Below are 17,352 nucleotides of genomic sequence, written 5' to 3'. Positions count from 1 at the left end.
GATACTGAGCTATAGGGAGGAGAGAGAGGAAGGTGCCCAGCCATAGAGAGGAGAGTGTGGAGGGTGACTAGCTATAGGGAGATGAGAGAGGAGGTGCCCAGCTATAGGGAGGAGAGAGAGGAAGGTGCCCAGTTACAGGGAGGAGAGTGCAGAGGGTGCCCAGCCATATTTTCATGCACACAGAATTCTCTACCTCTCACACGCTATTTAACTCTCTACTTCTCATTCTTCTCTTTCACTGTCTCTAATTTTTCGATCCCTCTACCACTCACTTTTGTTTCTCTTTCTTCTGTAACTTTAGTTTCCCCTCCTGTAGCACAGCTGTACTGTCTCCCCACACAACACTTTCTTTTTCTAATATTTGATCTTCCCGTCTCTTTGCCTCTCCTACTCTTTCCATAGCACTGTCTCTTTCCCATCTATTCCATAGCTCGCCCCCTCTGCCTGTGTATCTTTCCCTTTTAAGCTTGTCTTCTACCCTTTCTTCACCCCATCACTCATAAACGTCTCCCTCCATCTGCTTATTTGCCTTCCTCAAGGGAGTACCAATGTCCACGGCTTTGCAGGGTCAAACAACGCTGCCCCTCAACCCCCTCCACCACAATACTCTTCATGTGGAGCTAGGCAGGGGAGTGGTCAGACGTAGGACGCTGCTGGCCTCCAACAGAGAGGTGAGGGGTTATAATAGCTCTTAACACCTGTGCTCCAGTGAGGCGGCTCTTCCTCTCTGCTCTTCTCTCACAGGAATCAATCTGCATTCAAGTGTGGCCGTAGCCCACCACACACTGAACGGCAGACCCAGCAAGGGACGGGTGGGGACAGTGCCGCAGGGGATAGGGAGGGGACCGTCTGTCCCTGCTGCAGGCTTTTCAGAGCTGCAGCAGGGACAGCTTAGCCCCCTTAGAGTCACCGCCACGACAATGCCAGACAACACAGCTCATCTCAAAACCCTTCAAAACGGGCATCATCATTACACCAAAAAATCGGCCCAGAAGTGGCCTCAGGCACTGGCCCCCGCCCCGATGCCCGAATGCCCACTTTACCAATCCGACCCTGTGGAGCACTCGATAAATGTTAAGAAAATACACATGTACATTGCAGTCATTCTCCATATCAGATCCTGGGTCAATTCTCGATCATACTGGAAATGGAAGAATGAAGTAGACCCTGCTCAAGTTTTAAAAAAGAAACTGTTCTCAAGTGAGACTTTTGGAGAGACCTGGAGAGATCAGTATTAGGGAAGAAAGCAAAAAATGTGGAAAGACTGAAAAGAGGCTAACATAAAAAGGAACCTATCTATGGGAGCATGTGAAACAGAGAGCCTAGTTAAAAAAAAGAACCAGAGCCTATCACATACATGTAGTGAATTTAAATCAGAAAACATTCCCAACTTGGATGCTGACTGTAGCCAGATGGTAGTACAGTGATAGAACTGCAGAAGAATGTAGAGCCCTGGGTGCAAACTAAGTTCACTTGGAAAATCCAGCGGGCACTGAATGTGCTGGTGGGTAATGCACTTTATCAGCAATGCAGAGTAATGCCAAATCCTTGCGAATGATGAAAATAAGTTTAAAAAATAGTGGTGGGCAGAATGTTTAAATTCATCTCAGTCACTAGTGATTACCCGGGCTACATCCAAGTACGTTTTTTTGCCCATTATGCCACCTCAGACCAGTCATATGCAAATCGACCTTGGGTCTGCTCCATTAGTAACAGTAGACACGGAACTGCTGGGTCATGTCTCTCGAGTTGGATATTTACTTGCAACAGTGTGTCCACAATAAAGCCTACCTTTTGTTGCTTGACAGTAAAATCATTTTTGATAATGAGGTGCTTAACTTTCTATTTTGCTCTAGTCCCAAAATGTTTAATAACTGGACAAACGCCTTTTATATTTGCCATGCAAAGAGCTTTGGCACAAATATAATGTGTTTGATGATGCAATTTGGGCTTAAAAAATAGAATGAAGAAAATCTCGTTCTAACCAATATATAAACCACGGAATGAAAGGATAGCTCTAGTGCCCATTCAAGCCTAACCACAACATTGCTAGTGATTGAGTGCGCAGATACTTGAAAATGTTTGCTTTGGTTTGCCATAACAATGAGTTTAATATAATAAAGTTATAAATAAATATATAAAGTTAATAGCTTTTGTTGTTTTCTCTGTTGATTTTTTTTAACTGTTAAAAATTCTGAAATGAAGATTGAGTAATTTGCAAATGTGTAGTATAGCATCGATGAACATGTTCATAATTGAAAATTAGACACCAGCCTTCATTTTTCAGGGAATGGCCTTGCGAGTAAACAATTCCTTCAAAAATGATAATTCACTCAGAAACTACTGTTTAGCAATGTGGTCCCTGTTTACGAACGTGAAAAATCATACCCTAATCCTTACTTAAACAACACACAAAAAACGATTTGACTAGTAATTAGGGTATGATGTGTGAGGCACACGTAGAAGCAAAATCTGGATAGATTTTCAAGATTTTCAGGATGGAAATGTATGCAGAAAATATACATACATGTATTTCAATTAAGCTTATTTGCATACGTCTTGACTTGTGAAAACGCAAACAGATTTACTATTTAGTTGCCGGCCGAGACTAGTTCTAATTGTAACGTGAAAAAAACACTTGTCTCTCTTCGAAGAAGTCCCTTATACAAGAAGCTGATATTCTTCTAAAACTTTTTGTTCTATGTGGTTTTACTGATCACAAGAATGCCTTCTTGCAATGTTGGCACAACATGGCTCCGGAGGAAATTCCTCATGACTCTGAACTGAGGAGGTCGCCGGGTTAAGCGGAGTTTGGGTGTTCATTTGTAATGGTTTGCTTTAAATGAATGGCCGTCCTTTCTTGCAAATGTCATCACTTTCCCTCGACAACTTGATAATGTCTGAGTCATGAAGTGCTGACAAAAAATTGCTGCACTTAATGTGACACTTGAAGCATTTTGCTCATTCCAGAGATATGGCAACAGGTCTGCCTCATCTAACAAAACGCTTTGGCATGTTAGACGTAGCCAGGCTATGGTTTAAACTTCTATAAATGCTTGCGATCCGATTTATAAATGTCTTCTCTCTACCTACCCTCATGTTCAGGAAAAATGCAGCGAGGTCGGAAGGAATCTCGCCAACCTAGAACACATGAATACTTTATTCATTTATTTTACACATATATATTTTGCAGTTTTGCATATCCATGCAGCCCGCCGTCACATGTGTAATAACAGTAGCTGATGTTAACGGGCTTTGGGCTCTCTGAATGACCGGCCTAATGGCGATTTTTGTAAGCCTGCTGCACACCTCGGGGGGCATTGACTGGCAATGCAGGTACATAAAAATGTTTACCATCGTGTTGTCCACCCTGGACACACAAGTGCGACCCACTCCTCAACCACGTGCTATAAAATGTGCCGTTCCAACGCATTCACCCAATAAAATAGTTGCAAAGGGCTTTTTGTAATTGAAACATGTTCTAAAAGTGCCCCAGTGTATCTTGAAAGGTGTGGTTTTCACTGGTGTTTGTCGCAGTTATACTGTGCCTGGTGAAAAATTCAGTAGTGCAACATTTATGTGAAATGGCAGCTAGGTTGTGTTATACACTTATAAAAATAAAACTCTGCAAAATAAAATGGCAAAAACTCTTTGCATACATGAATAATATGAACATTTAATGTTGTAACTTTATGCCAAACCAAAGACACACCTGTTTTTCCACAGGTCGGAAGCTAGAGCATTCCATACTGAGTTTCAAACTTGATGTTCTTGCTAATGGCTCTCAAAGAGGGCTATAAATAACCGCTACGTTAATGAGAGTGAATGTGTGGCGTTTTCATTTTTTTAACAAAAAACTTCCCATCTTTCAATAGTATAGCTAGTGCAATGTAGAGCCAAAGCTTGCGTGACCCCACTCAAAAGCTTTCTTTCACTTTGTTAATATGACTAAGAACTTTGAATTAATATGGGGTGCTCCAGAGAGTCAGGGCAGAGTAAGGACAGCAGAAGAGATGTGGCCAGTGGCAGTTCCTTCATTAGGGCAAAGGAGCGTTCCCCCCCTCCCCCCGCCAGCATGCAAAACCTTCAACAAACGGAATGATAATAAACCATGTTTATTATCATTCCGTTTGGTAAAGGGGGTGGGGCCACAGGGGGGATGAGCAGTGAGGGGAGTGCACTGTGCACTCCCCTCAGTGTGCATGTATGTTCGGCTGGTCGTCTCAGGCCGGCCAAACACACATGCGCTGTACGCTCTCTCCAGCCCAGTAACACAGTTGGCGGGCTGGTGAGAGCATGCACAGGCTCCCAGTCTGTCTGGGAGCGCCCTGGCTTGGCGCTCCCAGCCAATCCTGACGCTGCTCTGAGCAGCATCAGGATTGGCTGCAGGGCAGGCTGGGAGCCTGTGCCTGCCTGCAGTGACAGGAGAAAGAGGAGCGGCAGATCAGGTAAGTTTTTATTTTGTATTTGAATTTTTTTAAATTAAATTTTATTCCCTCCACCCCCCTGCGTGCCGCACCTGCCCCTTGTGAGCGAAGTGAGCCGCGACTGGATGTGACCTCTGAATCTCGAGTCAAAAGCAAGGTGTTGAGCAGCGTTCGGATTTTAGAAGAGGTTGAGTATACATGCCATAGGCAAAGTCAATCTGCAAGTAATTTAAGGCTCATTTTAAGGACTGTGTTATTATGTAGAGTAGGAGTAAGAATATATAAAATAGGATACAAAGAACTGCTTTATAAGGGATCAGAGTCTTATACCTGAACGGAGCAAGAGTCAAGAAAGAAGGTAGCATTTTTGGATGCCGAGCAAGATGGCTTCTACCTAGAGCGGCTGCGATCCCCACCGGCCCAATCCCCTTGAAATCTGATCAAGGATCCGGCATCCATGTTCCTCCACTGAGAACCCAGTGGCATGAAACTGTGGTGCTATCATTAAGCCATCTGCGGGCTTCCATGGGCGCTGTCTGGTGAGGCCTAGTGCGGCGTGTGCAGTCGCGCTCCCAGGTGGTGAAATATCCCCAGCAATAACAAGGCATTGGCGGGCCCCGGGGGATTTTGATAGCAAGGGCTAGGAACCTCTCTGCCAACAGACTTGGTGCCCTCCCACAGACTTGAGGCAGCGGGGCACCTGACTGAATTTATGATGACGGCAGGGACTCGCGCCATGCACCCTGTCTTCCAGCAGCCCTACCAATCCTGCGCAACCTGGACTGGAGGCTTCCCTGCTGGGGAGATGGTCCTGTGAGCGGCCTGACACTGCTTCTTGCCCTCTTTTCCTACTGGATGGAGTGACATTGGGAGACACAGCTTGGGCCCCCCAACTACACATCCTACTAAATTAGGTGCCCTGCAGGGACTTGGGAGCAGCGGGGCACCCAAGTGGTCTGCCTTCCCTGCACGTATCCACTAAAGCTCACCTGGGGCTACTACACAGTGCCCGCAGGGCTTCTGACACCTGGAGAAACATTAGAGAAGCCTTGGATATCAGCCCTTGCACAAGTAGGCCCCTTGGATCCACCTGGGCGCCTGGTGAATTGTGGGCAAGCGTGAGTGTGGGGGCAGGTGTACCCCACCCACCTTGTTTAGACTCCTTTTGGCCCAGCCTACCTAACACAACAGAAGTGGCCTGGAGGTGCATTGGACACCTGGAGAGCCTGGTGGACAGGTGGGTGGCTGTACAAAGTACAGGGGTAAACAAATATCACACCTGACCCGGTGGGGGATACCACGCAGCATGCCTCATTGGGCCCTGTGACTGCTACTAGACTCTGGATGAAACCTGGGCGGAAACCTTGACGGGCGGAAACCTTGACAGGCTGCAGGGAGGTATCTCATTAATAAATCTCCCTGGCAGGTGGCAGTGAGTACCTCTGCAGAGATCTAGACCTCTCTTCCCCCCAACTGGACAAGGGAGTTGCTGTTCCATGACATCAATGACAGGGAGTTGAGGTGCCTGAGCTGTCCATCAGACTAATCTGGACAAGTTCTCACTTACACGCAACAATACTGGTGGAACACAAATGGAGGGCGAGCCTAGCCCACTAGAAAAGGCCCCATCTGACAGTGAGACCTTTACACTCAACAACATCATGGCAGCGATTCTGGGAGTCCAGGGATCCCTGGAAACCAAAATTGACACTGTGTCCACAGAGGTCACGCTGGTGCAGGTGGATCTCTGAAACATGGCCACCCGGTTGAAGGAGACAGAAGACTCCCTTGTGACCCTGTAGACAGAAATTGCCACTCTGCAAAAAGAAGTAAAGGAGGTTTGCTCTACAAAGACGGTCATTGGAGTGAAGCTCGAAGTCTTTGAGTGCCTCTCATGGAGAAACAACACAGACATAGTCAGGTTCCCGGAGAAGGCAGAGGGTCCATCGTCAATTTCTTAGTTGAAGATCTAATTCTTCAAGGTCTCCAGCCCTGTAGGCTATCCAATTACTTCTCTGTCAAACGGGTCCATATAATTCTGGGCACTGTGCCCAAGCCAGGTGTGCTACCCCACACAGTAATTGCTCACATCTTCAATTTCAGTGATAGCGAAGTAATTCTGCAAGCAGCGCGAAGTGTCCCTCCAGTCAAAGAAGAGAAGCGTCCATTAGTTTTTTTCCAGACTACACTTTCTGAGTCCAATAGCTGCACCATAGCTAGGGGACTGGAAGCAACTTCATGGTTTGGGCCATTATTTTGCTAAGTAGTTTTACTTTCGCATAATCTCTGAACAAATGAATGCTTATATTAGATCTCCAGGTTGAATTAGATTTAGTGGATACAAGATGGTCACACTAGCATACAGATTATGAACTTGCATATGTCCCAGCTGATCCTCTTTAGGAGGACAGTCCTTCTGAGACCTACACATTTTCATTTTGAAAATACGTTTAATTTAATTTCTGTCTTACATACCCATTACCTCCAGGTATTTGCAATGGTGGTTTTGAAGAAGATCCAAAGAAAAACCTTTTTCAACTGTCTAATATTGGTATTTTTGAGGCAATTACAAATTGTGCACTCTAAAAAAACAAGACAAAGCAGGCACGTGGTCAGTTGACTTAAATTGTCACATTGCATTACCTTAAATTGAACAATATATAAAATCTTACAACGCCCTTGCACACCCTTTACTATTTTCCTCACATAAATTATTAAAACATTAGTGCAGATTTAAAGAAAGTGACGCTGCACCCAGTGCAGTGCCACTTTACTTGCGCCACTTACCACTCCCCCTACCGCCATCATGTGTGCACCCTATCTGAGATACGACGCACCATGGCGGAGGTTAGGGGGCAATAGCATCCTTTTTTTGTGACGCTATTGATGTACTCTGCAGGAGTAGTGCCAAAATATTGGTGCTACTTCTGCAGAGTACATAGGGGCCCATTGTATTCAATGGTGTGCCCCCTTTCAACAACTGCTCTGAACAGGTGTTCAAAGTGTGGAAAAAAATGATGCAAGTAAATATGTTAGATTTCCTTGAGCCCCTTTGCATACATTACGCCTGGTGCACGCATAATGTAGTGCGAAGGGTTACAAAGTGGCACAATGAATGCATTTCACCACTTTGTAAATATGGCCAGGGTGTTTTTTGCCCATCTAATGAAACATCAGCGTCAACAAAATGACACTAATGTTTCAGTAGATGGCGCTAGGGCTCTTAAAAATGCCCCATTGTTTTTACAGGTTTTACTCTAGTTCCTTACTAGTTCAAGCAACTCGACGATCCCATCCAGCACTTTAGTAAGGGTTTTTTTAAAATGCAAGATTTTTTGCATTTATATATATGTTCATGCGGTATACACATTTAAGTTTTTTGCATTTATAGGTATGCTTTGATCGTTTACAGGTTCGGGTGAGGGCTTCGGTTTTGAACTAGTGCAAGAACTCGTTTGTATGGCTGTCTCAAATAATGTCCTCAAAGGAAGTGTGGTCTGGTAGGAACTTCTTAGTCTCTTCCCAGCCAGGACTCAAATAGAAAGCTTGCTTCAGACTTTTCTCATTTAGGTAGAATAGTAAATTTGCTATGCTGTTTTGTCTGTTGCAGGATGGGTGCAAAGCTTCTTTTTATTTGAGTGTCATGTAATAAAGGTAGAAAAAAGACAATCCTCACTTGTACAACTTTAGAGAACATAGTTTATGAGTGCCAGTAACTATGCAAAGTAAAAACGGTAACATGGGATTTAATGACAGGGGAAAATGAGAATAGTAACAGAGAAAGCAGCAGATGCAAGAAAAAGTCATAAAACAAAAATATTATAATTGTTAAGATGCCACTGTTGTCTCTAAGGTGAAGGTTCTAGTTTTAAGACATAATGCAGTAAAAATCTCTCTGACATGGGAGTGAGTGAAGCCACCTCACTGCCAAAGTGGGAGCCCTACTTAGCATGTAGGCTATAATTGCAGGAGGTCCCCCACCACAGATGACTTGGCTTGGAGATTCCAACTGCCAAAACTGAACCATCACCTACAATCAGCAAGGAAAGCCGCTACTGCTGAAGAGGAAGTTGATGCATTGATCTGCCTCACTCTAGTTCATCCTGTCAAAACTATCCTGAGATGATACTATGAACACAATCCCCACAAGGGAGAAGAGCTGCCACTGTGATGGCAGGAGCACAAACTGTATTTGCTGCACTTCTACAGCCAAAACAATAACTAGTTGGTAAACACAGGTCTTATCCTGCACCTGTGATTAGAGACTGTCATGCACAGATAAGTCTGCTACATATGCTTGAGTCTTTTTCCGAAGGGATAAAAATCCTTAAACTGAGTTGTACATATGACCAGTGAGAGAATTTGATGCTATCTGCACCTGTGCCTGATGATGTCTAAGCTACAGTGTGTTGGACTCTACCTCAAACCTATTCAGGGGATTGGACACCGGAAAACTGGGTTGTTGTGCATGGTTCCACCCATCTAGTTCACCAGGATTTGTTTACTTTTGATTACCTGTTTGTCTTTTACAGTTGGTTTGTGTCACTAACTGATTCTCACTCAGGGTAATTTCTAGTAATTGGACTGAGCGTGTTTATCAACAGTGTTCACCCTTTAAGATAAGGCACTTGCGGTGCAGCTAGGGCAAAGGGCATTCAGCTGGGTACACATGAACATGTGTGCACATGCATGTGCTGACTTTATCTACTGCAGTGCACAGTGGGTTAGCTGAACACAGGTAGCCTGCCCGTGGCAGCTTTAAATCTGACCTGTCAAAATATCCACTTTTGCCAGACCTAAACATTCCTTTAAACATCAATAAGTCACCCCTAGGCAAGCCTTATTGCCCATTGGGCACCAAAGCGCATGATATTTAAAAGTAGGACATATAAAGGTTTAATGTTCCACATGTCCTTACAGTGAAATAGCCCTAACAGTGATTTACGGTGCAGAAAAATGTCCATAGAAAAATACCGGGCTACATTGTTATATTTAATAAATGTCAAATTCAGATTGAAAGCAGCTAGAGAAATAATTCAATGACTCATTCTAATAGTTATTCAAAATCCAATTTATTGACAAAATCAAATTTTGTCTACCTATTAAGCAAAAGGCACTTTTAAAAAGTTTCAATTTTCTGCATAAAGTCAGTGGAGGCTTATCTGCAAGTATTCAAATGTCACTTTGCATCTGGATGGTTCCCTGTAGTGAGGTATGAACTGCTCACAGGGCAGGGACAAAGGGCCTTGGATGCTATTGTCCTTCCCTTAACAGGATGGCTTGAGTGCTGTGCCTTACAACTTGATTAACTTTAAAGAGTTTTACTTTATTACAGGAAGATGTAGCTCTCAACTTGTCTTGTCCTTTTCCTCTATCCCCTTAACCAGTCAAGCACCATGCCTAGTTGGAGAGAAGCTACTTTCAGAACTGGTTTAAAGTGAACCCAGAGAAGACACTACTCATTCCCATAGGCATAAATCTGGGTGGACACAGGAGCTCTGGACAGGGGAAGAAGGGTTCTGCCATACTGGATTGCCCCAAAATAATGTGCAGGAGGATTGGTTACAGGGATGGAGGGATGATGTGGCATCCTAGGATTAGATGGGGTGTCTGACATCGAGAATTTTCCACCCACACTTATAAACCCCTGCACAACAGAGAGAAAGGGAGCAAGACCGTGGACCTGGAAGGTGACAACCTCAGAATAAGGGGCAGTTGGAAGGAGAAGCTACAGCCCACCCAGAAGCAGATGGGTCTTTATAGGGCCAGTAGTGCTGGGCCCCTTATGAGGACCAACTGGGGGAAGATATGGGCTCCACTGTTACGACAAGTGCTCTGCAAGACAGCCATGACCTTGGGAGTGTGGCAGGAGTGTGCTCCGCTGGCTGGTGGTAGAGAAACTGCACAAGATGCCCCCACCAGCATGAGAGGAGCACAAGAGAGGAGAGGAGAAGACTACTGCAGTGAGCTAGTAAAACCACCTCAACTGCAAATTACGCCCTTGGAGGTCAGGGGGCTAGTGTTCACCACCAAGAGTAAAATGAGCTCAAGACCAACAAAATGTTGGCTCCTGCAGGCTACATTCAAGGTAATGTAATTTAATGTGTTGTATTTAGTAGCACTGACCGGGACAATAATTTACTGAATGCTGTTGTTGCATGACAGCAAATGGAGATTACTAGCCCACACAACGTGCCCTGAGTAGGCCTTGGACTGCTCTGCTTTGCTACTCTGATAGAGTCAAGAACTACATTCAAATATTTGGCTCCCTGTTAGGAGACAACTGTGGACCTATTAATAGGGCAACGCTCAAATCCTGCACAACTAATAACCCAATTTTTTTCAGGTTGATACAGAACCTTACTGTTAAACGTGACTTACATTGCAACCCTGCATCATGTTCTTATTGAACTGTGTTGTGTTGAAAACACTTTCTGTTGCTTAAAAGGTACACACTGGACTGAAAACTATATTATTGTGTTTGGCAACCATGAGAGGCAAGTGCAAAAAGGGCTGTGTGACCCAGTTTGCAATGCCATAGATGACTGACACCAGGAGGCCAGTGACAAATGACCTCACCCACCACGGTTGGAGCCAGTAGCCCTTGTCTTCCCTGTGGCTCCCTGAATGTGCAGTGTGGACCTTCTGAAACTCACAAGTGTACTTCATCATTGCATGTTCCATGTGTACCCATGCAAAGGAGCAAACAAAGTATCACGCAGGCACATCCTTGAAGCTAGTCTGGCTGTTAAGGGAAAACTCTGAAACCTGTCACTGAGACCACACAGCAGACATGTTTATTATCTTTAGCTTGTGAATCTCTTTAGATGCCACTCCTATTTGCAAGTGTGCAATCATTTTGAGGCTTTCTTGTTTGGGAGATAATAAACGCGATGTATCGAATGTCCCAGTGTATGGAATGTCCCATAAGAGATGTAGAAGATAAAGTTTGAATCTTCGTTTTCTAACAGAGCCGTTTACCCGCCGCTGCGCACAACTAAACACAACTGAAAATATTTGTTTGCACAGTTACCTGTACCATTGTGAACTACTTTAGTTTTGAGCGCTCACAACATTATATCTTTCGCATGAAAAACAAAAACAATCTATACATCTCTGTACATCCATCGGTAGTTGTGCACACAATCTCTTTGTTTTCTGCATTTTTAAAAAGATTCAAATTACAAAGTGAACGAGTGTCACTTCTATTTGAGTTATTGATATTCGGGAATACAGATGTGTGATGTCTTATCCCGATAACTGAGGCTAAGCTGACGCTTATAGATGTAAATGAAATGTTGATTAATTGTTAAAATAGTATAGCAAGTACTGTATTCGTTGCGAAACGAAACTCCCCGCATTCAGTGGGTGCGTCCTAAATTTGTATTCACCAAAATATCACCGCCAAACCTGATAACTTCAAACTCCGTTTACAAACGTATTCCTGAAACCCATTTTAGCTATAACTTTGGTTGAAAAATACGATATTTTAAAACAAAATGACGAATTAGCTCCTAATGGGAATTTCCATTAAAAACAGCAATACATTTCACACAAACGTTCAGGAAACGTAATGTGAAGTGTGAATTAATTTGCGTGTCTACCGCAGGAGATCAGAAAAAAACATACATGGTATACTATGTACTTAACTTTGTCGTTCCCTGTGAATTGGTGACGATTTGGTCCTCTATGTGAAATTCTGATTTTAAAAATATCCTTTTTTTCTAAATTTTACAGCCATGCAGCGGCGTACGAAAACGACAACCACACTACTCCCATGTTGTATAGTTGTGGTGCACAATACCGGCTACATGCACATGGGGTTGAACTGTTCAGAGGAATGCAAGTGAGTACATGATGCATATTCCCAGTAGCATCACAGACAGAATCTCCATTTTATGAGTGCATCACTTTGAAACTTTTTTAGCGTCTTGCAACACTGAAAAATCTTACGTATGGTTTGATAGAGAGAGGTTTCTGATAGTATATCGAGACCAGTTACGTTTGCCATCATGAGAAGTAGGCTATTATTAGTTGTACCATCAACTACCTAACCCTATTAAATGTTGCATCACCTAGTACACCACCTGTACTTTCCTTGTGATGTAGTGATTAGGTCGATGTTTTGGACGAAATATGCTTGCCATTTGATAGAATGAATGCAGTATAGTGAGAGTATATTGATAGGGCTTTTGTCTCGTTCTATGAGACAATATTTGTTAGCACTAGCTTACCTTTTGTAATGTGATCCCCCTGTCACAACTCCTGTTTTCAAATAAAATTACATTTGTAAAGGGTACATCTTCCTTGCACTGTGTGGACTACAATGATTGCCTCGCTTCAAATGGACAAATATTGAACTTGGTGAATTTCTACAGCTTTACAGCTGAACACTATCTGCGACCACCTTTCAGTTTCTCAAAATTCCCTCGTTAATTGCTCACGTCTTTCCTTGATTTCCTTCTGAAAAACTGTTCCTTGTGGCCATATTTCAGAAATCCAGGCAAGAGGCCTGGTAGCCAGCAGAGATCAGAGACCTCAACAACAGCCTGATATTCCCCAAACCATGCTCTTGTTCAGTGTGAAGAGGCTGAGGAGACCATTTTACAGGACATAATAAAAGAACAATGATATAATGCACATTCAAATCACCAGGATTCAGATAGTGCCCTGTGACCAGCAGTGTCTCCTTATATAATGGCATTCGATGCATATCACACAGTTCGCTGGCATGTGTAGCTGCAGATACACATGCTTTGCATAAGTCCACCATCTGGTATTGGGCTCCGAGTGTTACAAGTTGTTTTTCTTCGAAGAAGCTTTTTCGAGTCACAAGATTGTGTGACTCCTCCTCTCGGTGATAGTGCGCATGGACATCGAGTCCTTTGTTAGATTGTTTTCTTTCTGCCATCGGGATCGGACGCGTCCCTCTCACTCCGATAGATCTTGGTTCGGTACTATCTGAACTTCTCTATCTTTCCTTTAAATGCTGGTATCGTTTTTTAATGCATTTTCCATACTACACTCGATCTGATTGTAGCTTCGGGATCGATTAAACACCATCTGGGTGCTCACACCCTTCTCGGGCCTTTTCGGGCCTACTGCGTCACAGGCTCATGGATTGGACTCTGTTTCGATTCTGCCCTCGGTGCCACTGCAAGTTCCCCTACACCGACCAACACTCTGGGGGTCATTCCTACCCTGGCGGTCCGAGACCGCCAGGGTAGGGGACCGCGGATGCACCGCCAACAGGCTGGCGGTGCATCCAGGCCCATTCTGACCGCGGCGGTAAAGCCGCGGTCAGAAAAGGGAAACCAGCGGTTTCCCGCCGGTTTTCCCCTGGGCTGCAGAATCCATGGGGATTCTGACCCCCTTCCCGCCAGCCTGGTTCTGGCGGTTTTGACCGCCAGAACCAGGCTGGCGGGAACGGGTGTCGTGGGGCCCCTGGGGGCCCCTGCACTGCCCATGCCAATGGCATGGGCACTGCAGGGGCCCCCTAACAGGGCCCCACATTGATTTCCAGTGTCTGCATAGCAGACACTGGAAATCACGACGGGTGCAACTGCACCCGTCGCACAAAAGCAACTCCGCCGGCTCCATTCGGAGCCGGCTTCATCGCTGCTGTGGCTTTCCCGCTGGGTGGGCGGGCGGCCTTTTGGCGGTCGCCCGCCCGCCCAGCGGGAAAGCCAGAATGACCGCCGCGGTCTTTTGACCGCAGTACGGTCTTCTGGCGGTTCCCGCTTGGCGGGCGGCAACTAGGAATCAGCCCCTCTGTGTTTAATCACTGCCCCTCTCTGGACCAGAAACTTGTGAGGCATGCGTGCCAATCCTTCCGCTCCAAGAAGATTCTGCGGGATCAAAGAGACCATCGGTTAGAGATGGCATCGAAGTTGACCAAACAAATGCCTGAAATTTTTGGTGAGGAACAGGTGCAGACTGCGGTTTCCATCGCAGACTTCAATTCCAACCGTGACTCAGATGGGGACAGCCAAGTTATTCCTGCGGCGCAGTACATGAGTACACCAGCCCCTTACCATCACCAAAAACATTCAAAAAAGTCACCACAAATAGTCTTGGGTCCACCACTGCTTGCTGGCCATGGTCGGAACCGAAAATTGCATCTCGAAGACTGGCCCACGGGTTCGGCGTTGAAGAAGACCAAAATGCATTCGACTAAACAGACTACCACCCCTGTTTCGGGATTGAGTCTCAAAGTGGAGGCTTCCACTTCCGAACCAAAACATTTACATACCACCTCAGGGCCGAAAAAAACTCCCATCTGCTTCACAGTCCACGTTTTCGGGCGATTAAAGAAGACAGTCACCACGCCTTAGGAACACACAACTATGGGAAGTAAACATGTTCCATCTGAAGAGAAGTCAACAGACATCAGAATGTTTATAGAAAGTGTCTACTGGTGTAGAGAGGCAGACTACTCTGTATTTATTCCAATCCAATGAAACAGAGCATTTCCATTTATCGCCTTTCTAGTAAAATAGTCTGTCATTGATCGGATTATTGGGGTGCAATTTTTGAAAGATTCAGCAACTGCTTGTGAGGAATAAGTTGCAAAATAGAGCTTAGGTGACCGAAAGATTTCTGGGGATTTCCTGCTATTCATGTTGGATCAACAAATACATGGTTTGGAAGGTGCACTATTGAATAATGACATATGCGTCTGGACTTTGAATTATGCTTCCAACTTTTTTAGCTTCTTTAGGAATCTACTCACACATTTGCATATGTAGGTGTGGCACTAGAATAACATTATCACAATAATGTCTAACATTAATATCATGCCCTAAAAGTTATATACAAAAATACTACCTCATTGGCGTTAATAATAGAACATGTGCAACCAATGACTTGACATTTTTGTGAACCTTATTTAGGACAATATTTATGTAAGAAGATATTTCTGCATACAATATTCTAACACAAAACCCAACCCAATTTGCATGTGAGCATGGCATGTGTTCACACACCCATTATCTTACTTTGAGGATCTTTGAATTGCCTCTAGCTTGTTAGGACTTGACTGCTTTGGAAAGTTCAATCGGTGAGTCTACCCATCTCACTATCCATAAATTACACTGGCTGGTTATTGGAGAAGTGTTCCAGGATAATTTCTGTAATTGCTTAAGAAATTTAATCTGCCTAGACTGATGGCATTTCTGTCAAACAAGTAAAAAGTCTTACCTGACAGATAAATAAACATAACAGTCTTTTCTCAGACAAGGCCGTCTGGTCATTTCTGGATGTTGCTAAATGTTACTGTGATCCTCTCAACATGAAGTGTTTAGGGCCCCTGAATCCTTCTCCCATATCTCTTTGAGTTTCAGTATCTGATAGTGTGTCTTTCTGCCTGTCCAAGAACTAAATCAGCGAAAAGCTAGTCCTATTTGTCACATGCATCCAGTGCTTAATTTGAACCAGTGGTTGCAGGTGGGGTCCATTGGCACTCATGTTTGGGGACTGAAGTTTATTTTTCCTCAAAAAACTTTGATCCAGAGAAAGAGCAAGAAAAACACAAAAGAGAGAAAGAATGAGGTAGAAAAAGCTGGAACACAATGTCATAGGGAGATGGCAGGGATGAAAAAGAACCAGAAAATGAGATAAAAATGCAAGGTGTTTTAGGTGGTGGATTAAAGATTCATAAAATGGAATCAAAACAATGCAACTCTAGTATTCAGCGCCCGGTCATTGGCTTCTGAACAAAACCTCAGGTCCTAACACTTTGTCTTGGATGAATTGAGCACTGTGTACATCCTTCAGCTGCTAGATAGCTAACACAAAATCATAATTCAGAGCTGGTGGCTCTGATTGAACCCCAATATCATGTCAGACTTGATTCAGCCATGCCGAGTACCATGGGCAAAGATACCCATTAGAAGGACAGTAGAAGAGAGGAGGAGATTTTAAAGAGCTCTCCACAAGGTGCTGCTGCAGTGAGATAATTTAGCACTCCTTGTTGTGATCTGTGTGCACCCGCACATCACAAGTTAAAATCTCAACGCTGAAATACATCTGGGGTCAATACACTGAGGACAACGGATTGACCAATCGTAATGTCTGTTACAAACTGATTTACTAAATGATAATCCAGTGTGGGAAAGTTCTATTATTATGATGGTGGTTATTCTACGTCTTGGTAGTATCAGCTGGTTAGATGTGTAACACATAGGCTATGATGAATATGGGTTAAGTCATTTGTGTAGTCCCAGCACTATATTGCTTTTGCTTTCCCACTAGGACCACAATGCAGCAGTGCAGTGAGTTGTAATACGTGCCTCTTTCCTATGTATTGTCTCACACTCATCTTGTCTGCTTCCCTGATAATAATGACTTAAGACATACTTGAATATGAAATTGCTTAACTTATTAAAAAAGTAAGTCTTTGCAATACAGTTTAATGTCAGAATAAACAAGGACTGGTAAAAGTAATAGGCTTCGCCGTTTTAACCTACTGAATTCACTAATGTGCTCTACAAATGCTGTGCAACATCCTCAAAAAGAAATGCTTTTTGAAATGCCATGCATCATCAGCAAAAATAAAACAAAGTATAAGGGTATAAAACATGTTGAAGTAAACATACAAACTTATGTTCGGTGATGACTCTATGGTAATTCAGTAAGATGGTAGAAGCCATTTGCAGTGGCAAATTAAAAAGATTGAAAAGTGTTTAAAATATAAAAACAGAGAAACTAGGCAGCAAATGACAGCTGCAGGGACCTTTAAAACAACTTAAAAAAACATCTTTTAAGGACCACTATGGGAGGAGAAGTGATCAATGGAGGAGTAGGATATGGAAGGAGCAGCTGAGGCAGAAGTCTATGTGGAGTGGGAATAACCGGGAGTTGACAGGAGTTGATTTAGGTGGGCAGAAGACAAAACCCCATAAACAGAAAGTCAAGAAAACAGGAT

At 43.9% G+C, this 17,352-nt stretch overlaps 1 protein-coding gene across 5 annotated transcripts in view; it reads left to right on the top strand.

The window, feature by feature from the left end:
- The window catches only part of WT1 (WT1 transcription factor), a 212,430-nt gene that overhangs the window by 159,629 nt on the left and 35,449 nt on the right, over positions 1-17,352 (top strand). For all 5 annotated transcript variants that reach the window (XM_069223510.1, XM_069223509.1, XM_069223506.1 and 2 more), the window contains one exon: positions 12,165-12,273. In XM_069223510.1, the coding sequence (XP_069079611.1) occupies positions 12,165-12,273 (109 nt within the window). The remainder of the gene's footprint in view (positions 1-12,164; positions 12,274-17,352) is intronic.

Source organism: Pleurodeles waltl, chromosome 3_1 (assembly GCF_031143425.1).
Source record: "Pleurodeles waltl isolate 20211129_DDA chromosome 3_1, aPleWal1.hap1.20221129, whole genome shotgun sequence".
Classification (NCBI taxonomy): domain Eukaryota; kingdom Metazoa; phylum Chordata; class Amphibia; order Caudata; family Salamandridae; genus Pleurodeles; species Pleurodeles waltl.
This window is presented reverse-complemented; position numbering and strand designations above follow the sequence as displayed.